This window comes from Pongo pygmaeus, chromosome 5 (assembly GCF_028885625.2).
Source record: "Pongo pygmaeus isolate AG05252 chromosome 5, NHGRI_mPonPyg2-v2.0_pri, whole genome shotgun sequence".
Lineage (NCBI taxonomy): Eukaryota > Metazoa > Chordata > Mammalia > Primates > Hominidae > Pongo > Pongo pygmaeus.
This window is the reverse complement of record NC_072378.2, coordinates 34,736,849-34,761,144: the sequence shown is the minus strand read 5'-3', so window position 1 is coordinate 34,761,144 and position 24,296 is coordinate 34,736,849. Positions and strand designations below refer to the sequence as shown.

The window sequence follows — 24,296 nt, the reverse complement described above, 5'->3', positions numbered from 1 at the left end:
GCGGCTGGAATTACAGGCACGCACCACCACGCCCGGCTAATTTTTGTATTTTTAGTAGACATGAGGTTTCACCATGTTGGTCAGGCTGGTCTAGAACTCCTGACCTCGTGATCCACCTGCTTCGGCCTCCCAAAGTGCTGGGATTACAGGAGTGAGCCACTGCACCCGGCTCTTTTTTTTTTTTTTTTGAGACGGTCTTGCACTGTTGCCCAGGCTAGAAAGCAATGGTGCGATCTCGGCTCACTGCAACCTCCCCCTCCCACGTTCAAGCAATTCTTGTGCCTTAGCCTCCTGAGTAACTGGGATTACAGGCGCCATGACGCCCGGCTAATATTTTGTATTTTTAGCAGAGATGGGGTTTCGCCATGTTGCCCAGGCTGGTATCGGACTCCTGAGCTCAGGCAATCTGCCTGCCTTGGCCTCCCAAAGTGCTGGGATTACAGGCGTGAGCCACCGCACCTGGCCTATGTTGGTAAATGTTCTGTGTGTACTTCAAATGTGTATTCTATACTTGCTGGTTATAGTGCTCAATAAATGTCAATTGGGCCAAAATGGTTGATAATGTTCAGATCTTTGATACTCTTCCTTTTTGTTGAGCTGTTGTATCAATTACTAAAGAAGGGGTAATATAATCTCCATCTAAGACTATGGATTTGTATATTTCTTCTTTTAGTTCTGGTTTTTCCTTTATGTATTTTGAAGCTCTATTTTTGAAGCAGAAGAAACTGTATAGTGGCAAATACAGTGGCATGAAAGTAGACGGGAGGCATGGGCCAAAACTTATGACTGAACCCTGGAAGAGATGAGTAAGCATGTCCAATTTCCCAACTCTATTTAAAAATCTCTTCTTACGCATACCCTGGGACTTAAAATATACTTATTAGAGCTTTATCCTAGACGGCTTTTGAAAAATTGAGCATTTTTAGTAGAATGACATTTGGATTCATTTTTTGACTTAATCTATTATGATCCACTATCACCTATGGAAGGATACCCTCTTCCCCCCAAGAATTATCTTTCACCTCTGTTGAGCACATTGTCTGGGTATAGGGAAAATGGATGACTGAACCACAGACCAAGTAACTTCTATGGGAGGTGTTGTAAGAAGGTTCTAACATGGCCTCCAATGATCCTTGCCTCCTGGTATTCATGCCTTTGAGTAATCTCCCACACTGAATCAAGGCTGACTTATGTGAGCAATAGAAAGCTATGGAATTGATAAAGTGTGACTTTCAAGGTTAGGTCATAAAAGGCAGTGTAGTTCAGTCTTGGAATCTTTTATCATTCACTCTGAGGAGAATCCAGGCACCATACTGTAAGGATGCTCAAGTAGCTCCATAGAGAAGCCCACATGTAAAGGTACTGCGGGCTCTTGCCAACTGCCAGCCATGGGAGAAGCCACCTTGGAAATGGATCCTCCAGCTGCAGTCACAGCTTCAGATGACCACAGCCTCGGCCAATACCTGACTACAACCTCACGAAATACTCTAAGCCAGAACAAACCAGCTAAGCTGCTCCACGATTCTTTAAATTTTTTTTTTTTTTTTTTTCTGAGACAGTCTCACTCTGTTGCCCAGCCTGGAGTGCACTGGCATGGTCTTGGCTCACTGTAGCCTCAGCCTCCCAGGCTCAAGTGATACTTCCACCTCAGCCTCCTGAGTAGTTGGGAGTACAGGTATGTGCCACAACACCCAGCTAATTTTTTGTTTTCGTAGAGGCTGGTCTCAAAACTACTGGGCTCAGGTGATGTACCCTTCTTGGCCTCCCAAAGTGCTGGGGTTACAGGTGTACACCACCATGAGTGGTCTTTAAAGATAGGGTGTCACTTTATTGCTCAGGCTGGACTTGAACTCCTGGGCCCAAAAGAGCCTCCTGACTCAGCCTCCCACATAGTTAAGACTACAGGTATGCACCACTGTGCCTAGCTCACCCCAGGATTCTTAACCGACAGAAACCATGAGAAGTAACAATTCATGTTTTAAGCCACACAATTTTGGGGGAGATTTATTACCCAGCAGTAGGTAACTAATACAAAAGCAAAGATCAGAAATAGAAGGTGCTCCTGGGGGACTTGATGGGATATAGCAAGGTAGGCTGGGGGAGGCAGGAGCAATGAGAGGCATGGTAAGGGAGCAAAGTGGAGTAAGGAACCTGTGAAAATCAATCTGTATTTTACTCACCATTTCATCCAGGATTGGCTGTAAGAAGTTATTACAGATGGTCCCTGAAATGTAGGATCAGGAGAATGTTGTGTGATCTTTATTTGGAAGACAGATTATAGGTTGTGCCAAGCGGGGGTGTTCCTACAGACAAGTTACTCTTATTCCATCCTGAACAAGTGATTGGGCTTTACAATAAAGATCAGGTTCTGGAAGGGCAATACCTTTTTTTATTTTATTTTATTTTTTTTGAGACTGAGTCTCACTCTGTCGCCCAGGCTGGAATGCAGTGGCGCGATCTCGGCTTACTGCAACCTCCGCCTCCCAGGTTCAAGCAATTCTCTTGCCTCAGTCTCCGGAGTAGCTGGGACTACAGGTGTGTGCCACCACGCCCAGCTAATTTTTTGTATTTTTAGTACAGACAGGGTTTCACCATGTTAGCCAGGATGATCTCGATCTCCTGACCTCATGATCTGCCTGCCTTGGCCTCCCAAAGTGCTGGGATTACAGGCACGAGCCACTGCACCCGGCCTTTTTTTTTTTTAATTGAGATGGGAGTCTCACTATGTTGGCCAGGGTGGTCTTGAACTCCTGGCCTCAAGCAATCTTCCTGCCTCGGACTCCCAAAGAGTTGGGATTACAGGCGTGAGCCACTGCACCAAGCCAATATCTGTTCTTTAACAAAACATTTTTTCATTTGTTTTATGCTAGGCCCTGGGATAACTGCTGGGTGAACTAAGCAAGGATAAGTGAGTCACAGACTCTGCCTTCAAGAAGTTTGACAGGTGTAGGGGAGATTATCAAGAAAACAATGACAATGTTGTTACAAATAGTATGATAAGGCCAGTCACGGTGGCTCATGCCTGTAATCCCAGCAGTATGGAAGGCTGAGGTGGGCAGAGAGATTGAGCCCAGGAGCTCGAGACCAGCTGGACAACATAGTGAAATCTTGTCTCTATGAAAAAATTTAAGAACTAGGTGGGTATCGTAATGTGCACCTGTAGTCCCAGCCACTGGAGAGGGTGAGGTGGGAGGATCATTTGAGCCTGGTGGGGGACGGGGGGTTGAAGCTGCAGTGAGCGGTAATTGCACCACTGCACTCCAGCCTGGGTAACAGAGAGACGTTGTCTCAAGGAAAAAGACAAAAACTATATGATTAATCAGGACAAACCCAGACCACTAGGATGAACAGAGGTAGTCAGGGAGAGCTTTCCAGAGGAGGTGACTTTTGAGTTTTGAAGGATAAATATGATTTGGCCTCTCTCTGGGTGAAAGGAAGGGATAGGACAATGGAGTATGGGATGGTCTTGGAAGAAAAGCCTTCTTGACACTAGAAAAAGCATACATGGAAGGTTCTCTAGAGGTTCAAGAAACCGTAGGTAGTTCTGAACGCCTAGAATATAGGAAATGAAGGGAGGGGTGAGGTCGGCAGGGACCTAATTCCTGCAGGAAATTGTATTTCCTGGTAGGGTTTTAATTTTTGTCTTCAAAGCACTGAGGAACAACTGTAGTGTTTTAATCAGGGGCTTGACCTAATCAGATTTGCATTTGGGAAGGATTTCTCTTGCTGCAGTGGGTGCATGGGACTGAGGCAGGCTGGACAGGAGCCAAGACGACCAGATGTAAGGCCACAGTTCAGAGGGAAGAGTCCCAACGAAGTAATGACAGAGGGCAAGGCAGGAAAGGGCTGGGCCCAAGGATGTTGAGAGAGCAGAAGCAGTGAAGTTTATTATCAACTGGATAGTGGGTAAGAAACTGGATGGTGTCAACAATGCCTCCCAGTTGGCTGGGCGTGGTGGCTCACACTGAGCACTTTGGGAGGCTGAGGCAGGTGGATCATCTGAGCTCAGGTGTTTAAGACCAGCCTGGCCAACATGGTAAAAACCCGTGTCTACTAAAAAAATACAAAAATTAGCCAGGCGTCGTGGCGCACACCTGTAATCCCAGTTACTGGGCAGGCTGAGGCAGGAGAATTGCTCGAACCTGGGAGGTGGAGGTTGTAGTGAGCCAAGGTTGTGCCACTGCACTGCACTCTAGTCTGGGTGACAGAGTGAGACTCTGTCTCAAAACAAACAAACAAAAAATGCCTCCAGGTTTCTGGCTTAGTAAAATGAATAAATAACCTATTAGTGTTTTCTTATGGGACTTTTTTTTTTTTTTTTTAAGACACCCAGGCTGGAGTGCAGTAGTGGCATGATCATAGCTCACTGTAGCTTTGAACTCCTGGACTCAAGTGATCACCCTGTCTCAGCCTCCTGAGTAGCTGGGACTTACAGGCATCTACCACCAAGCTTCTTGTAGGACTTCTGGAGACATATTTAAGAGGAATAATGTTAAGTATAATTTTTTATTTTTTTTGAGACGGAGTTTCGCTCTGTTGCCCAGGCTGGAGTACAATGACGTGTTCTTGGCCCACTGCAACCTCTGCCTCCCAGGTTCAACCGATTCTCCTGCCTCAGCCTTCCGAGTAGCCGGGATTACAGGAATGTGCCACCACGCCCAGCTAATTTTTGTATTTTTAGTAGACACAGGGTTTCACCGTGTTGGTCAGGCTGTTCTCGAACTCCTGACCTCAGATGATCTGCCTGCCTTGGCCTCCCAGAGTGCTGGGATTACTGGCTTGAGCCACTGCGTCTGGCCAAGTATAATTTTTTTTAAACAAATTTAAATGTACTACTTACCCATTATCTTCAAGGAAAGGACAGAATCCCTTGGTTAATGCTCCCTGAACAAAGACAAAGTAATTATTACTCAGTCAAGGGATCTGGGAGTAATCTTGTGGGCTCTTGAAACTAAACATGCCCATAGGCTGGGAGCAGTGGCTCATGCCTGTAACCCCAGTACTTTGGGAAGCTGAGGCAGAAGGACTGCTTGAGCCCAGGAGTTCGAGGCCAGCCTGGGCAACATGGTAAAACCCTGTCTCTACAAAAAAATACAAAAGTTGGCTGGATGTGGTAGTGCTCCAGGCTGCATGACAGGCGCCTGTGGTCCCAGTTACTTGGGAGGCTGGGGTGGGAGAATCGCTTGAGCCCAGGAGGTCTAGGCTGCAGTTGAGCTGGCTGAGATTATGTCACTGCACTCCACCTTAATTGACACAGCAAGACCCTGTCTCCAAAAAACAATCAATCAAACAAAAAACCCCAAACAAACAAAAACATGCCCATAAAAAGTCAGGGTAAGGAATTAGAAACCAAAAGAAAACCTCCTTCTATCTATTCATTCAACATTTACTGAACTCTAATTTTCTTTTCTTGCAGAGAGGAAAATTTAATAGGCAAACAAACTATTAATAGCATCTGGGGTGCCCTGAGTGCCTGCTATGTGCCAGGGCCAAGTAGGTTTATCATCTCTATTTTGCAGAAGTTAAAATATGATGTAATCGGGTGGTGTGAATATTAAAAAAATGTAATTGAGGTTACAACCAAGGTGTATTTGGTTTCATATCCAGATCTTTTTGACTATGCTAAATACAAGCAAATTCAAAAAGGGGAATTAGCCGGCCACGGTGGCTCACACCAGTAATTTCAGTGCTTTGGGAGGCCGAGGGTGGATAGCTTCGAGGCCAGGAATTCCGGACCAGCCTGGGCAACAAAATGTTAAATAAAAAAAATTTTTTTAATTAAACAAAAAAAATTTTAAAAACCAAAAAGGGTATTAAACAATTCACAGACAGATACTGAACAGGATTTTTGGTACGTTTAGGGCATCTGCATGGTACTTGGTTTGTGCTAGGTTGCTGAGAACACTCACAGGTCATACACCAGTTTTCCTTTCTGGAGGGCTTCTGTCTATACATCTTTTCCTGGAGAATCTGTTTGACATCCACAATACACACTCCTCATTTATTGTCAGAAACGATGATGTTTTATGATTTACATTATGTGTGTACATACACACGCACGCGCGCGTCCTTTCTGGCCCTCTTGTTTACCATAAGAGGAAGCAATTGCCTTTAGCATGAATAAAAGATTGCAGAATAAATATTTGTTCTTTGTAATGGGCGACATGCACCAGCCCCTAAGACATCCTGAGGTTCAGGCTATCAACGCAAAGTGCACACGCCTCCCACGCCCCGTTTCCTTGCAGTTCCAAATCCCAGGTGTCTCAGGTTGCAGCTTCCGTTGCCTTTAACTACATCCTACTTTTTCCTCCAAACCTTCCCCCTCAACCCCTTCGAGACCGACCGGCAGGGCCCAGGGGCGGGTGGCATGACCTTGGTTCATCCTCGGCCGCAGAGACGCGGCGTGACCTTGGCCAAGTCCCCGCTTCCCCATCCGCTGACTTGCGCGGCTGGACCGCTGGGTCTCCGCTCCGGCCGCTAGGCGTCCTGCGCCGCTGTTCTTATCTCCCCCGGCTTCCTCCGCGCGCCCCACCAGTTCTACGCCTACGCTGCCGGCGTAGCGGCCACCCGGAGTGGCGCGGCCCTCTCCTTTCAGACGCTGGTTTCCGCCGCGCGAACTGGGAGGGCGCGATTCGCGAACGCGGCCTGCGCTGCGAGCGCGCCGCCGTCCCGCAGGCCGGTGCGGCCTTACGCCGCTGACGCATCGCGCCCAACATGGCGGCGCGGTCGTCGTCGGGGGTGGCGGCGGCAGAGGGGGCGGCGGCCCTGGCGGCAGCGGAGACTGCAGCCGTGAAGGTGGCAGCAGCGGCGCGGGACCTGGGCCGGGGGGAATGAGGCGGCCGCGGCGGGTCAGCGGCGAAGCCGTGTAGCGGAGAAGCTCCCCCTCCCTGCTTCCCTTGGCCGAGCCGGGGGCGCGCGCGCACGCGGCCGTCCAGAGCGGGCTCCCCACCCCTCGACTCCCGCGACCCGCACCTCACCCCCACCCGGGCCCGGAGGATGATGAAGCTCAAGTCGAACCAGACCCGCACCTACGACGGCGACGGCTACAAGAAGCGGGCCGCATGCCTGTGTTTCCGCAGTGAGAGCGAGGAGGAGGTGAGATGGCAGGCTGGGCGGGCCGGGGTCGCCGGGTCTCCGGCCCCTTCGGGTGGAGGCGCGAGGGGCGCGGCCGCTGGAGGAGGGTGTGCCAGGGCCGCCCCGCTCGGGCGGAATGAAGTTCCGACGGAATTTCCTGAGGCGAAAAAGGGGGAAGGAGAAAGGACGTTGGGGCTGAGGGGAAGCGGGTTTGAGTGCGGCTGCACAGGACGCGCCGGGCGGAGGGGGTAGTCGGCTTGCGGCCGGAGCGCTTCGGTTCGGCCGCCTGTTATCGGGGAGAGCGGCCGCGGGAGAAGGCAGTGGGCTGGGAAGAGTGCGGCTTTCGGTCCAGGCCAACGGCTTTGATCCTGGAAGGGCCGCTCCGCAGTTGTCAGCCAGGCACATGTGTGCCGAGGCCGGCGTGCACGAGGCGCGGGCCGGCCTTTGTGGCAGAGAAATAGTGCACTTCATTGGCAGGTTTGGGGTTTGCCGAGGGATTGTATGTCTGTGAGCCCAAAGCCGAGGGGTGGGGGTGGGGTGTCTTCGGAAGATTTAGGGCGTTGTGCATAAGCCGCAGCCAGCTGTTTATTTTACAGTGCGCTGGGTAGCCTTTATGGTGTAGTCTGAGAAGAAAGGACATTTGATATAATAATCTTTGTGTACTGAAAATGTTTCATATTAATTGGGAAGACCAAAAGCGGTATTTAACATTTTTGCCCTGACGTTCCTCCACTGCCTTGTGGGAAGACCCTTAGGATTAAATTAGCTAGGAAAATAATGTTTTAGAATCAGTTTCTTTTTATAATAGGTAGGGTACTTTAAAAAAAAATCTCGGCTTCCCAAAGCCGTTTCTGTGGTGATGAAGGGAATTCAGAGAAGCACATGTTTTGTAAATCCACAAAAGAATAGCTGCTTTGGAAATTCATAAGATGCCTGTGGGAATGCATTTCTCTTGTGTGCATGGTGGAAAATGGCAGTTAAACTGGAAACAATGAAGGACAGTGAAATCCAATATGTTATATTGGATTCAGCAGTGGGCTATGGTGGCAGGGCCGCACTACAGTGCATAGTGTCGAAATGGGGAAAGGAACTTGACCCGTTAGTTATGAAAAGAAGCTGTGGCGAAAGAGACAGATGGATTGCCAGGAGTTGCTGTCCAGAGGTATTTAGGAGGAAGTGGGAATTTGAATTACTGCCTGAAGAAAATTAGTGAATTGTGTTGTTAAGGGATCCCATGTGTGCTCCCTTTCAGCAAAACAGAACGAAAGGAGATTTGGAAACGTATGCTTTGTATCCTACCATATATTGTAAAAGTCCCCAAAACAGATGCATTGTAATAGCTAACCAGGGCCGTGCTGTAAATTATATACTGTTTTGGAATGCATATTTGAGTAAAGTAAAATGATTGGTGGTGCTTATTGCTCCAGAGGCTTTATTCTCTTCATTATCATATCATGTTATGGGAAATCAGATGGGATCACAGGCTCTTAACTGAAGGGAAAACTAATTAGCATAATAGCATGTCTTACTACACTAGTATGCATAAATCTGTGAGCACCCCAATTATAAGTATAATTTAGTCGTACGAATGATGCAAGACTGTTTGTTTTAAAAAATCACACCAGGTCGGGCGCGGTGGCTCACGCCTGTAATCCTAGCACTTTGGGAGACCGAGGTGGTGAGGCCAAGAGTTCGAGACCAACCTGGCCAACATAGACTCCCATCTCTAAATTAAAAAAATAATAATAAATCATACTAGAAATAGAAAATGTATTTTTGATAAATTGAAAACTATAGATCATAAGCAAACTAGCAAAGGCTTAATTTTCCATTTTGTGTTAAATGTTTTATGCACTGACATTAGCAACATTAATGTTGAAAGCTCACTTGTCTGTTCAGGCTACCTCACAGCATCTTACAAGTCAGACCAGGCAGAGGACTTGCCTTCTAGGAGCTTACTTTTTTTCTTTTTTTTTTTTTGAGACAGACTCTCGCTATGTCGCCCAGGCTGGAGTGCAGTGGCCCGATCTTGGCTCACTGCAACTTCTGCTCCCCAGGTTCAGGCGGTTCTAGGAGCTTACATTTTTATTTTTAAAATTTTATTTATTTATTTATTTTTATTTGTTTATTTATTTTGAGACGGAGTCTCGCTCTTTCGCCCATACTGGAGTGCAGTGGCGTGATCTCGGCTCATTGCAACCTCCACCTCCCGAGTTCAAGCTGTTCTCCCTGCCTCAGTCTCCCAAGTAGCTGGGATTACAGGCACCTGCCATAATGCTTGGCTAGTTTTCTGTATTTTTTTTGAGACAGAGTCTTGCTCTGTCGCCCATGGTGGAGTGCAGTGGCACCATCTCGGCTCACTGCAAGCTCCGCCTCCCGGATTCACGCCATTCTCCTGCCTCAGCCTCCCGAGCAGCTGGGACTACAGGTGCCCGCGACCACGTCTGGCTAATTTTTTGTATTTTTAGTAGAGACGGGTTTTCACCGTGTTAGCCAGGATGATCTCAATCTCCTGACCTCGTGATCCACCCGCGTTGGCCTCCCAAAGTGCTGGGATTACAGGCGTGAGCCACCGTGCCCGACCTTTATTTATTTATTTATTTTGAGACAGGGTCTTACTGTGTCACCCAGGTTGGAGTGTAGTGGTGTGATCATGGCTCACTGCAGCCTCAACCTCCTGTGCTCAAGCAATCCTCCCATCTCAGCCTCCCAAGTAGCTGGGACTACATGCACAAGCCACCACACCTGGTTGATTTTTAAATTTTATGTAGAGTCAGGGTGTATTAGTCCATTTTCACACTGTTATAAAGAAATACCTGAGACTGAGTAATTTATAAAGAAAGAGGTTTAATTGACTCACAGTTATACATGGCTGGGGAAGCCTCAGGAAACTTACAATCATGGCAGAAGGCAAAGGGGAAGTAAGAACCTTCTTCACAAGGCAGCAGGAGAGAGAGAAGCGAAGGAGGAACTCCCAAACACTTATAAAACCATTGGATTTCGTGAGCATTCACTAGCATGAGAACCGCATGGGAGAAACTCCCCATGATCCAATTACCTCCCTCACTCAACACATGGGAGGGATTACAGGTCCCTCCCTCCACAGGTGGTGATTACAAATTGAGATGAGATTTGGGTGGGGACACAGAGCCATAGCATATCACGGGGTCTCCCTTTGTTGCCCAGGCTATTGTCAAACTCCTGGGCTCAAGAGATCCTCCCATCTTAGCCTCCCAAAATGCTGGGATTATAGGCAAGAGCCAGTTTGCCAGGCCAGGAGCTTAAAATTTTAAACTGTTAAAATGAGTTTCTTTAATGCATTGAGTTTCCTTTATTGAATTTCTTTTTGAACGTTGGTTAATGAGCCGAGGAATCATGCAAAGCTTTAAATTACAGATTCAGTGGGTGTTACAGCTAAAGCCTGGGAAGAAAAATAAAATGAGTGAAATAGGTCCATTTTAGATTTGTTCAGTTCAACAAACATGTATTAAAAACAACAAAAAGCATGTATTAAAGAGCCTACTATGGCTGCAGCGCTGTGTCATGGAGAATCTAAAGATTAGCATCCCTTCTTGTGGACAGAGTTGAGTAGTTTTCGATGAGATTCCTTAATTGGGAGGGATTTTGGACCACAGAATAATCTCTAGGGTGCTTTTCAACTCTCAGATTATATAATTGTGTTGGAAGGGAAGTAATTTGTTAGTTCCAGGAGAACTTTTATGTTCTCAGTAGATGTGCCAGAAGCATTAGCTGCCACACATTGTGGGATTGTAAAATTCCAACCGAATAAGGCATTCAACCTAATTAAAAAAAAATTTTAATGAGCACTAATGGCCTTAAGATAGTTTACAGAATATTATTAGCATTAATACAGTAGTAATATAAGTATAAACAGGACCTGGATTTATAAATTTAAGCAATGTCAAGAAGCATACATGGAATGTGAAGAAAAAGAGATGAAAATACAACCATGTGTCACAACATTGGGGATAAATGTACTGAAAAATGCATTGTTAGGTGATTTTGTTGTTGTGTGAACATCATAGAATGTACTTACACATACCTGGCTGGTATAGCCTACTGCACATGTAGGCTATTATGGTATAGCCTATTGCTCCTAAGCTGCAAAACTGTACAGCATGTGACTGTACTGAATAAATAGGCAGTTGTAACGCAGTAGTATTTGTGTATCTAAACATATCTAAACAAGCAAAGTACAGGAAAAATACGGTACAAAAAATAAAAAATGGTTCACCTGACCAGTGCACTTATTATGACTGGAAGTTGCTCTGGGTGCGTCAGTGAGTGAGCGGTGAGTAAATGCGAAGGCCTAGGGCATTACTGTACACTACTGTAGACTTTAGAAACACTGTACGGCTTAGGTTGCACTAAATCAAAAAATTATTTTTCTTCAATAATTAACCTTAGCTTACTATAATTTTTTTACTTTATAAACTTTTACATTTTTTTAACATTCTGACTCTTTTGTAATACTTAGCTTAAAACACATTGTACAGCTATATAAAAATATTTTCTTTCTTTCCTATCATACTAAAATCACTTTTTTTTTTTTTTTAAAAAAAAGAGATGAGATCTTGCTCTGTTGCCCAGGCTGGTCTTGAATTCCTGGGCTCAAGTGATCCTTCCACCTCAGCCTCCCAAGCAGCTAGGACAACTGGTGTATGCCACCATGCCTGGCTAATGTTTTCTTCGTTATATCTTTATTCTAGAAATTTTATTTAAAAATATTATTTATTATTTGTTTTACTTTTTGTTCCTCTGCCTACCCATATTTTACTTTTTAAGCTTTTTCTTTGGTTGAAAACAAAGACACAAACACACGTTAACCTAGGCCTACACAGGGTCAGGATCATCAGTATCACTGTCTTCCACCTCCACGTCTTATCCCACTGGGAGGTCGTCAGGAGAGTAACAGGCGTGCAACTGTCATCTCCTATGATAACAATCCCTTCTTCTGAGACTGTTTCACAATTAACTTTTTTAAAAAATAAGTAGAATACACTCTAACATAACAATAAAAAGTACAGTATAGTAAATACAGAAACCAGTAATAGTCATTTACTATCAAGTATTATGTACTGCACATAATTGTATGTGCTACATTTTGTTGTTGTTGTTTTTTTGAGACAGGGTCTTACTCTTGCCCAGGCTGGAGTATAATGGTGTGATCACAGCTCACTGCAGCCTTGACCTTCTGGGCTTAAGCGATCCTCCCACCTCAACAAGTATCTGGGGCTCCAGGCACAGGCCACCATGCCTGGCTAATTTTTGTATTTTTTTGTAGAGATAGGGTTTCGGCATGTTGCCCAGGCTGGTCTTGAACTCCTGGACTAAGGCAATCTGCCTCCTCAGCCTCCCTAAGTGCTGGGATTACAGGCATGAGCCACCGTGCTCAGCTGTGCTAGACTTTATGTGACCGGCAGCACAGTAGGTTTGATTGTGTACTCACCATAAACACATGAGTAATGCGTTGTGCTGTGACACCACAGCTATGATGGGATAGGAATTTCTCAACTCCATTATAATCTCTTGGGACTACTCTTGTATATGTGGTCTGTAGTTGACTGAAATGTTATATAGTCCATGACTGTATTAGAAGGTAATAGATCATGGGTAGCCAAACCTATCATTCTAGGGTTTTTTTTCCACAGCCCCAGAAAACTATTTATAGACCAGCAATGAGAGGCTGAAATTCTGATCCAGGTTAGGATGTGTCAACATAGCAAATTTATTGAACACTCCTTGAGTGCCAAGTTCTGTGATACTGTTATGAAGGAGACAGACATGCAGGGAGCTTAGAGTCTAATGGGAGAGATGGAAGAACAAACAGACCAAACAGCGTGATGAAAATGATTACCTTTTCTCTTTCTGGCTTCTCTTCTTGTTGACAAACAAAAATTAACAGAAAAAAACCTCCCACTTAACAAGTTGTACTGATTGTTATTGGTATGTTGATAACATCTTTAAATTGGGTATTTGTGGTAACTAGCATTTATTACAGTAGTTTGAACCTGATATACAGTTTCTTAACCAACCACCACTTTAACCAGCTTGGTACACTGAATGCTTGGCTGTTACACAGCAGGCTGCTGGGTCTGGTGTACCCCAACCAGGTGGCCTCCCAGCTGCCAAATTGTGTGATTACAATTAGTTACCTTTATTCCTTTATCTGTTTATGTTCGTTGTACTTGTTATTGTAATTGTGCAACTTAACCAGTGAACTTTGAGTTCAGAAAAGAACAAGGCTCAGCATGGTGGCTCACGCCTATAATCCCAGCACTTTGGGAGACCAAGGTGGGCGGATCACGCGAGCCCAGGAATTTGAGACCAACCTAGGCAACATGGTGGAACCCCCTCTTTACTGAAAATACAAAACTAGCCAGGCACGGTGTTGTGCAGCCTGTAGTCCCAGCTACATGGGAGGCTGAGGCACAAGAATTGCTTGAACCCAGGAGACAGAGGTTGTAGTGAGCCAACAGCACGCCACTGCACTCCAGCTTAGGTGACAGAGTAAGAGTCTGTCTCAAAAAAAAAAAAAAAAATTACTGCTCACTTATATGGACAAACTGAGAAGACTGGAGAGGGGATCTTAAAAGTCTAGAAGGACTCTGCACATAGATTACTTCATGAATGTTTTCAGGTTTTTGTTCTTTATAAAAACTAGGACTGGAAAACATAGGTCATTCATTATGGGTGTGGCATGTGAAAGAAAGACAACTTACAATTCAACAGTAGACTCATATTCAAAACAAGATCTTGGCCCTACAAACATTAGCAAATAACTACATGTTTATATACATATAAAAGATTTATTTGCTAATAATATGTAATATGGTCTCGAACTCCCGACCTCAGGTGATCCCCCTGCCTCGGCCTCCCAAAGTGCTGGGATTACAGGCGTGAGCCACTGCGCCTGGCCATATTTTTTATTTTTTGTAGAGATGAGGTCTCTTGTTTCCCATACTGGTCTGGAACTCCTGGCTCAAGTGATCCTCCCTACTTGGCCTCCCAAAGTGTTGAGATTATAGGCATGAGCCATCACATCTGGCTTGTTTGATTATTTAATATTTTCATTTGCTTCCTCTTTGCAAATAATATATAATTAGTAATATATAAAGTATGTATATATAAATGTATATTTATCTGCTAATCTTTGTTCTTAGGGCCAAGATCTTGTTTTGAGTTTTTTTTTTTTTTTTGGAGGCAGGGTCTTGCTCTGTTGACCGGGCTGGAGTGCAGTAATGCAATCTCAGGTCACTGCAGCTTCCACCTCCCAGGCTCAAGTGATCCTCCCACCTCAGCCTCCCAAGTAGATGGAAGTACAAGTGCACGCCACCTTGCCCAGCTAATTTGTGTGTGTGTGGAGACAGGGTCTCACTATGTTACTCAGGCTAGTTTTGAACTCCTGAGCTCAAGCGATCCTCCCACCTCAGCCTCCCAAAGTGCTAGGATTACATGCATGAGACACCACACCCAACCTACATTTATATTTATTAATCAACCGTATCCTTTACTTGGTACTTTATCATAAACTGTATGGAAGACTGTAACTTCTTGAGTAAGATTTTATTATCCAAAATTGGGTAATATGATATTCATCTGTCATATTATTCAACTTTGACCCTGCTAAAGTACTTCCAGTGAGATTATCCCTCTTCCCCCAGCCTTTCCTTTTTTAGATCCTCTGTGAGGAGAAGTGAGAGACGGGGATGGGCTGGTTTGTACTCTTAGAAAGGTCAAATGATACAGAACATACAACAAATGACATCACAGTGCCTAGGAAAGTTAAAGCTGCTCCTAACGGGTCTGTTTTTACCCAGGGAGAAAAATGACTGCTAATAGGATTGTGTGAGTTAGATTTCCCTGTGCCTTAAAGCTGTTTTAATAAAGAAAGGATGAAGCTGTTCCTAAGTTGTTAGGTTTGTTTGTTGTACTTTTCCACTAGAAGCCCTATATCTCTTGGCAAAGGGGAGCTGCTTCACATTTTCTCAGATCCTTCAGCTCACCAGGTTGGAACGGAGAGATGATTTACATTGGAGCTCTTCAGTGAGCAGAGACTGGTGGCCTGTTTGTCTGTAAAATGCCCCAGAGGAGCAGGTGGACTGACGTCTCTGCAGACTGCACCTTCCAGCAGGCTCTAGAGAAGGGAGTAAGACACAGGTAGCAATCCCAGAGGCAGTAATCATGACAAAGGGCTTCCAGCAGATCCCAAGGTGGTTAGGGAGTCCTTTTGTAACACATCTTGGTCACTGTTCAATATTACATTGCTCTAAGATCATGATGGGTTCATTGATCCCGTCATGACTGGACATTTCTGCTCCTCATTTCTCAAAATCTTTACTGGAAGCGTTTTTTCCCCTGCTTCCCCTTCTGTTTGCCTAATACCAGTTAAGTCATTTCTTCCATTACGTTATTTTTTGCCTCCTTCCCAAGGTGTGAATTCTGGTCTGAATTCATACTGCAGTCTCCATTCTTAATGTCCTTGCCCCAATCCTACTTCTTCGCTTCTGCTTTCTCATTTCTCAATAAAAATAGTGCTACACATCTACTGTGTGCTGTGTCTGAAGCAATCTATATCTTCATAGCCTAGTACAGAATGGAAAGGCCCTTGTTCAGGAATACAATTGTTTATTCATTTCTTCAGCACACATTTTTGGAGTGTCTGTGTAAGACCTTGGGAATACATGGATAAATAAGACTGTTCAGCATTTTGGGAGGCCTACGTGGGAGGATCGCTTGAGCTGAGGATGTCTAGGATGTGGTGAGCTGTGTTTGCATCGCTGCACTCCAGCCTGGGCAACAGAGTGAGAGAGACCCTGGCTCCAAAAAAAAAAAAACCACCATAAAATGAAATGATTCCTTAAATAGACTTTCTTTGTATACAATTAGTTGATTTCTTTGTTCATAAAACAGTGAAGTTTTATGAACTGCTTAGAAAATCCTTTCTTCGGTTTGGTTATTTAACATATTTCTGATGTGTCTTGTAAGAGCAGCTTAGCAATGATGAATAAAAATGAGTATGAGCTCAGACATAGTGCTTATGCTTTTCTTAAAAGGAGAAAGGATTGTGATTTTTCTTTTTTCCTTTTTTTTTTTTTTGAGTCTTGCCCTGTCGCCCAGGCTGGAGTGCAATGGCGCCATCTTGGCTCACTGCAACCTCCGCCTCCCAGGTTCAAACGATTCTCCTGCCTCAGCCGCCCGCGTAGCTGGGATTACAGGTGCCTGCCACCACACCCGGCAAATTTTTGCAGTTTTAGTAGAGATAGGGGTTTCACCATCTTGGCCAGGCTGGTCTCGAACTCCTGACCTTGTGATCCACCCTCCTCGGCCTCCCAAAGTGCTAGGATTACAGGCGAGAACCACCGCACCCGGCCTTTCCTTTTTTTTTTTTTTTTTTGAGACAGGGTCTTGCTGTGTCATCCAGGCTGGTGTGCTGTGATGCAGTCATGGCTCACTGCAGCCTTGACCTCCTGAGCTCAAGCAATCCTCCTTCCTTAGCCTCCCGTGTAGCTAAGATTACAGGCATGCACCACCATGCCTGGATAATTTATTTTTAGTAGAGACAGGGTCTTGCTGTGTTGCTCAGGCTGGTCTCAAACTCCTGGGCTGAAGCAGCAGCCCTCCTGCCTTGACCTTCCAAAGTGCTGGGATTACAGGTGTGAGCCATTATACCTAACCATGATTTTTCTTTGAATATTTAGGAATCCTAATAAAATATACGTTAAGAAAAGTTACAAAACGAACAAAAAAAGAGAAGTTACATTGTGCTTATACTTCGAAATTTGTTTGTTTGTGTTTTGAGACAGGGTCTGGGTCTGCCACCCAGGCTGGAGTGTAGGGGCGTGATCATAGGTCACTGCAGCCCCAACCTTCCGGGCGCAAGTGATCCTCTCACCTCAGCCTCCTGAGTAGCTGGGACTACAGGCATGTGCCACCACACCCTCCTAATATATATTTTTTTATTTTTTGTAGAGATGAGGTTTCATTTTGTTGCCCAGACTGGTCTGGAACTCCTGGCTGAAGTGATCCTCCCTCCTTGCCCTCGGGAAGTGTTGGGATTATGTGCACGAGCCACCACATCTGGCCTGCTTATTTATTTGTTTTTTATTTTTTATTTTTTTTGAGATAGTCTCGCTCTGTCGCCCAGGCTGGAGTGCAGTGGTGCGATCTCGGCTCGCTGCAACCCCCGTCTCCCGGGTTCAAGTGATTTTCCTGTCTCAGCCTCCCGAGTAGCTGGGGTTATAGGTGCCCACCACCAAGCCTGGCTAATTTTTGTATTTTTAGTACAGCTGGGGTTTCACCATGTTGGCCAGGCTGGTCTTGAACTCCTGACCTCATGATCCACCTGCCTCAGCCTCCCAAAGTGCTGGGATTACAAACGTGAGCCACTGTGCCCAGCCGATTATTTAATATTTTTATTTGCTTCCTCTTTGCAGAAATGATTTGATTGCTAGGCTTATATTCAGCCATCATTAACCAAATGTGCTGAGCCCTGACTCAGGACTTTTACATCTATCACTGTGGTATTGATTTCTTCCTAGGAGGCTTTGCAGTTTGGGTAGTCTGCCTTTAATAATAGTAAGACAAAACTTTTAGATTTTATTGCCAATATGAGTTAGGAAAACAATCCAGAGAGTTTCTGTATATAATAATTGTATTTCTGTGGAGTTTTTTTTGTAGGTTCAACTATTTTAGCTGGGCACAATCATCCTTCTGCCAGGGTGTATGGGTCATTTTTTTTTTCAAGAGGGAATTATTATTTTTGGTTACAAAAGTAATTGTATTGTGGTATCTGTAAAGAATACTTCAAACTGAAGAGTTTTAAAATGTGTAGAATACAGAATCTGAGCTTCAGTCTACTGGCAAGATGCAATTTAGGCCAGGTACAGTGGCTCACACCTGCAATCTTAGCACTTTGGGAAGCCGAGGGGGAGGATCGCTTGAGCCCAAGAGTTTGAGACAAGGCTGAGCAATGTAGTGGGACCCCGCCGTCTCTATAAAAAAATTTAAAAATTAGCCTGGTGTGGTGGTGTGCGCCTGTGGTCCTAGCTACTTGGGAGGCTGTGATGGGAGGATCACTGGAGCCTGGGAGGTCAAGGCTGTAGTAAGTCATGGTTGTGCCACTGCACTTCATCCTGGGTGACAGAGTAAGACCCTGTCTAAAAAGCAAAATAAGATGCAGTTTGGAGTGTAAAATAGAGAAGTATAGAGAGAGGTGTTTATAGGAATTGGAGAAGCCTGTGAAGAAAGATGAGCTAGAGTGTCAGGGATGACTTTATGGAGCAGGCTAGACCTGAACAGCTTGGTTGAGTATGGGTAGTTGAAGAATATCCTAGGTGAAGGACACTGGGCCATCTAAGTCAGAGGCCCAGATATGCAGCCTTTGGAAGCCTGTTTGTATCAACGTATTGTGGATAAAGAAAGCTGTTATTCCCTGCCTGTGCCCCCTAATCTGTGCTGGAAGAAAGAGAGAAAGTAAGAGGCCCAATCCAGTGTCTGAGAGAGTGATGACCCTTTTTCTCATCCCCAAGGACATGAAAACAAAGATCTCAACAGAGAATTCTATCCATTTTAAACCCTGTAACTAACAGTGAAATCAACCAGGAAAATCCTTCATGATTTCATCTACTTTTCATTTCATGGTATGAATACTATATACCACTAAAAATTAGTACTTTAGTTGGCTGCAGTGACTCTTGCCTATAATCTCACCTACTCGGGGGGCTGAGGCAGGAGAATTACTTGAGTTTAGGAGTTTGAGGCTGCAGTGAGCCATGGTCGTGCCACTGTACTCCAACCTGGGTGATGGAGCAAGATCCTTTCTCTTAAAAAAAATAAATAAACAGGGCTGGGCGCTGTGGCTCGCGCCTATAATCCCAACACTTTGGGAGGCTGAGGAGGGTGGATCACCTGAGGTCAGAAGTTCAAGACCAGCTTGGTCAACATGGTGAAACCCTGTCTCTACTAAATATACAAAAATTAGCTGGGCGTGGTGGCGGGTGCCTGTAATCCCAGCTACTCAGGAGGCAGAAGTTGCAGTGAGCCGAGATCGCGCCGCTGCACTCCAGCCTGGGCAACAAGAGCGAAACTTTGTCTTAAAAAAAAAATAAATAAATAAATACATAAATAGATAAAAATTAGTACTTTACTGCATGAAAGAAAACTGATTTATTTTAATATGTATTTGCTATTTTTTTTTTTTTTGAGATGGCGTTTCACTCTTGTCGTCCATGCTGGAGTGTAATGGCTCGATCTCGGCTCGTTGCAACCTCTGCCTCCCAGGTTCAAGGGATTTTCCTGCCTCCATCTCTCAAGTAGGTGGGATCACAGGCGTGTGCCACCACATCCAGCTAATTTTTGTATTTTTAGTAGAGATGGGGTTTCACCATGTTGGCCAGGCTGATCTCGAACTCCTGGCCCCAAGGGATCTGCCCACCTTGGCCTCCCAAAGTGCTGAGATTACAAACATGAACCACCGCGCCTGGCCTAGATTTTAAAATACAATCTTTGGGCCAGTGCAGTGTCTCAAGCCTGTAATCCCAGCACCCTGGGAGGACAAGGTGGGATGATCACTTGAGGCCAGGAGTTCGAGACCAGCCTGGGTAACATAGCAAGACCCTTTCTCTACAAAAAAACTTCTGTGGATTACTTTTTTTTTTTTGAAATGGAGTCTCTCTCTCGCCCAGGCTGGAGTGCAGTGGTGTGATCTTGGCTCGCTGCAACCTCTGCCTCCCAGGTTCAAGCGATTCTACTGCTTCAGTACCCAGCTACTCGTAATCACCCAAGTAGCTGGGATTACAGGCACCTGCCACCACGCCCAGCTAATTTTTGTATTTTTAGTGGAGATGGGATTTCACCATGTTGGCCAGGCTGGTTTCAAACTCCTGGCCTGAGGCGATCTGCCCACCTTGGCCTCCCAAAGTGCTGGGATTACAGGTGTGAGCCACTGTACCCCACCATGGATTACTTTTATAATAAGTCATAAAAAGTATAAAAAGTCCATACTTTTATACTATGTCACACATTTAGCAAATCTGAATTTTATTTTGAAACATTGGAAACTAAACAAATATTGATATAGGTGGACTTTTCTATTTTCCATGAGTCTACACAGATCATGGAGCTGTTGTGCTAATGAAAAGAAAACTAGAACTACATTGCTGTGGGTGAAAGAGAGGGGAGGTGAATTCTTCTTGGGTTTGATAAAGATGTATGACTGAGACGGTCTTGGCATAGGACTTGATCATGGACTTGGAGGAGGGTGTGCTATGGCCAGACTGGGCAGAAGAGGCCAGGGATGGTAGAGGCAATAAGCATACACAATGGTGCCACTAGAGAAGAGTTTGGGTGGCTGTGGTGCAGGGATGCGGAGTGTATTGATTGGTTGATTTTTCTGGCATAAAATTAGAAGAGTACCATTCTTTTTGGAGAAAGCCCTTCTTGGAGAGAAGGAGGGACCCATGCTCCACCTAGCTCTCTTCTCTGATGTGGCCATGTGGATGCAGGACTAAGGCTCCACCAGTTGGAGGCCTGAGGAGGCCAAAGGGATGGGTAGGGCAAGGCAGTGACTGTGTGCTGACCAGATGTTTGTGCTATAGACCCAGGCTGTGGCTTTTGCTGCCACCTCTGGAGTGCTCATAGTGTGGGCCTATCTTCTAAGCCTGGTCCTATAGTCCTTGCCACTCCAATATTCTGAGCATTTGATATTTTTTCCAATAAATTCCTTTTTGGCTTCAGACAGCCAGGCTTTGTTTCTTTTGCTTGCAACCAAGAACTTTGCCTAATATATCACTTTGGTAGTTTTTAAGGTAGCCTCCTCAACTAATCCAGTGCACCAGAAGAAACATATACATGTTGAGTCAGAAGTTTTTTTGTGTGTGGGAGAGCTTTTCATTTTATTTATGAAGCAAGCTTTAACATTTTTCCTTTTTTCCCCCCCAAGTCAGGATCTTGCTCTGTCTCCCAGGCTGGAGTACAGTGATGTGATCATGGCTCCCTGCAGCCTCATCCTCCTGGGTGCAAGCAGTTCTCCCACCTCAGCTTCCCAAGTAGCTGAGACTACAGACATGTGCCACCTCATCTGGCTATTTTTTTTTTTTTTTGGGTGGGAGAGACGACATCTCGCTATGTTGCCCAGGCTAGTCTCAAACTCCTGGGATCTAGCAGTCCTCCTGCCTAGACCTCCCAAAGCGCTGGGATTACAGATGTGAGCCGCTGCACCTGGCCATTTTTCCACTTTTTGTAGTAAAAATTTCTTCATGCTGAAGTTTGTAAAATTGATTTTAAATGGCAAAAAAGTAATTCAGTCAAATTAGAGCAAATCAGAGCACTGTAACTAACAGTAGCCTGAACGCCAGTGTTTTTATAAAATGCTCATCAGCATAGTCATGCTCTCTCCACACCTTTTTTTTTTTTTTTTTTTTTTGAGACGGAGTCTCCCTCTGTCACCCAGGCTGGAGTGCAGTGGTGCGATCTTGGCTCACTGCCATCTCTGCCTCCCAGGGTCAAGCTATTCTCATGCCTCAGCCTCCCAAGTAGCTGGAGTTACAGGTGTGCACCACCACACCCGGCTAATTTTTGTATTTTCAGTAGCAACGGGTTTCACCGTGTTTGCCAGACTGATCTCAAACTCCTGGCCTCAAATGATCTGTCCGTCTCAGCTGCCCAAAGTGCTGGGATTACAGGCATGAGCCACTGTGCCCTGCCCTCTCCACACTTTTTAAATTCTCTTTTTAGAATTATCCTAAATAATATTTGAGAATATGTGAATTTTTAATGTTTTAAATGTTGGGGGTATCAAGGACCAGATTTTTTAAAATGAATTTTTAAAATCCAAGTTTATGAAAACAGTACGATGCTTCTTAAAATACACATATTGTAGTCTCCAAGTTCTGTCTTGGTTAACAAGAATTTATTGAGGCTTCACTTTTTGCAAAACACTATTCTCGGAGCAGTGATGGTTTTAAAACTGTGGACATGTCCACTGCTTTCCAGGAAGAATGCTTTTCTGAATTGATGAATTAATTAAATTACTATTAGGCATTTCAGTACAGTTGAACAAGTGGCTGCATTATGTGCCTTGGGTGATGGTTTTAAAACTGTGGACATGTCCACTGCTCTCCAGGAAGAATGCTTTTCTAAATTGATGAATTAATTAAATTACTATTAGGCATTTCAGTACAGTTGAACAAGTGGCTGCATTATGTGCCTTGGGTGGGATCAGACAGAAAAATTAAAGAAGTGGGACATAAAGTACATGGAGCAGTTAGAAAAAATGTAGGAAAGGCTGTGCTTCATTTTGGATGCAAAATACAGAAGTAGTCAATCTTGGGCTCTAAGAAGTTGATAGGATTTAGGTAGAAAGGAGGGGAAAGAGTATGTTAGAAGAAGGAGACCCAGCATGACTGAGGGTGGGAATGAGTTTGTTGCATGCCAGAGACTCTGAGCATATGAACCTGGGTCTCAGATAGTGGTGTGGCAGGGTATCGATGGGGAGTGATAGGGGGTGTCAGCTGGCTGGGAGCTTAAGGGTATAGAGCCTTGATTTGAGATAATGAGGAGTTTGGGTTTGATGCTACAGTGGGGAACCACATTTGTCCTTCAAAGGGTTGTGGAAAGGTTGGTGTGAGGGTAGAATGCAGGGTGAACTCAATGGGGGCTACCAGAGGGAATGATTGGGAGAACGATGTTCTATTCTGGAAGTGAGAGCCATGGTAGCAGCAGAATGGAATGAAGTGTTGCGTTAAGTGACACTGTCATTAAAGGGTGGACAGGTTTGGTAACAGATGATATGTTAAAGATAAAGGAGGCCATGCATGGTGGCTCACGCCTGTAATCCCAGCACTTTGGGAGGCGGAAGCAGGAGAATCACTTGAGGCCAGGAGTTCAAGACCAGCCTGAGTAACATAGGGAGACCCCATCTCTACAAAAATAAAAAAAAAATTAGCTGGCATGGTGGTGCATGCCTGTAGTCCCAGTTACTCAGGAGGCTGAGGTGGGAGGATCACTTGACCCTGGGAGATTGAGGCTGCAGTAGATGCCATTGCACTTGAGCCTGGGAGGTCAAGTGGCATGATAGTGCCACTGCACTCCAGCCTCGGTGACAGAGTGAGACGCTGTCTCAAAAAAAAGAAAAAAAAAAGATGAAGGAGCTCATGGTTGAAGATGACTTTTAAATTTTGATCCTGGGTGACAGGAAAAATGGAAATTTAGAAGAGAGGTTGGTTTCGGAGAGAAGATGGAACTTTGGTTTTGTCATGTTGAATTTGAAGCGATGAACTGAATTCAACTGATGATAGTTGGAGATGTGGGACTAGAAGGGGAGTAAGAAGTTAAGACTATAGATACAGTGTGGAGTGTCAGGGACATTGGAGAGGGAGAATAGAAAGTTAGCACAAGAGAAAGTACACAGAAAGCAAAGCTGAGGGTAGGGCCTGAGCTTGGGGCATCATAGCACTCAAAGAGGCACTGTCATAAAAGCGGAGGTGGAAGAGCATTTCACAAAGATGTGATGGGTGATAGGTCACACCTAGAGCCAGCAAGTATAATGAAGATGAGATGTAGCAGCAGATTTAATGATGACTTTATGAAACTGTTAGAAGGATGATAAGATGCACGTGTGGATTTGGGTTGATTAAATCAGGCTTTAGGAAAGAAGCACATTTTCTTCGGAGATTGGAAGGTGGATAAATGAAAAAACCCAAGAGTCTGAGTTATATTGACATGAATTCGAGAAAACTCCTTTCAGATGGATCTATTCTGAGCAGGAGAGTTGTTCACCGTATTTACTCTTCCAATCAATATACTGATCTGGTGATTTGAGAGGCAAGGAAAAGTCTGGCAGAGTTACTGTGGTGTGGTCAGGATTGAAGTGATAGTTTTATAAGGGGGTACATTTGGAGGCTGAATGGTATTTATCCTCACAAACAATTGTGGGCCTTCTGTGTATAAAGCAGCATGTAGACTCCACGGAGGATAAACTGTGAGCAGGAGAGACTGTTTTAGAACTCTGGTAACTTTTTTATTTTTTATTTTTTAATTTTTTTTTGACACGGAGTCTTACTCTGTCGCCCAGGCTGGAGTGCAATGGCACGATCTCAGCTCACTGCAACCTCCGCCTCCCGGTTTCAAGCAATTCCCCTGCCTCAGCCTCCCGAGTAGCTCGGATTCCGGGTGAGCACTGTCATGCCTGGCTAATTTTT

General features: G+C 44.9%; 1 protein-coding gene across 3 annotated transcripts in view; it reads left to right on the top strand.

The window, feature by feature from the left end:
* Positions 1-4,328: 4,328 nt before the first annotated feature.
* Positions 4,329-24,296, top strand: part of NUDT3 (nudix hydrolase 3) — a 112,891-nt gene continuing 92,923 nt past the window's right edge. For all 3 annotated transcript variants that reach the window (XM_054490174.2, XM_063666137.1, XM_063666139.1), the window contains exon 1: positions 4,329-7,095. In XM_054490174.2, the coding sequence (XP_054346149.1) occupies positions 6,997-7,095 (99 nt within the window). In that variant the 5' untranslated portion in view covers positions 4,329-6,996. The remainder of the gene's footprint in view (positions 7,096-24,296) is intronic.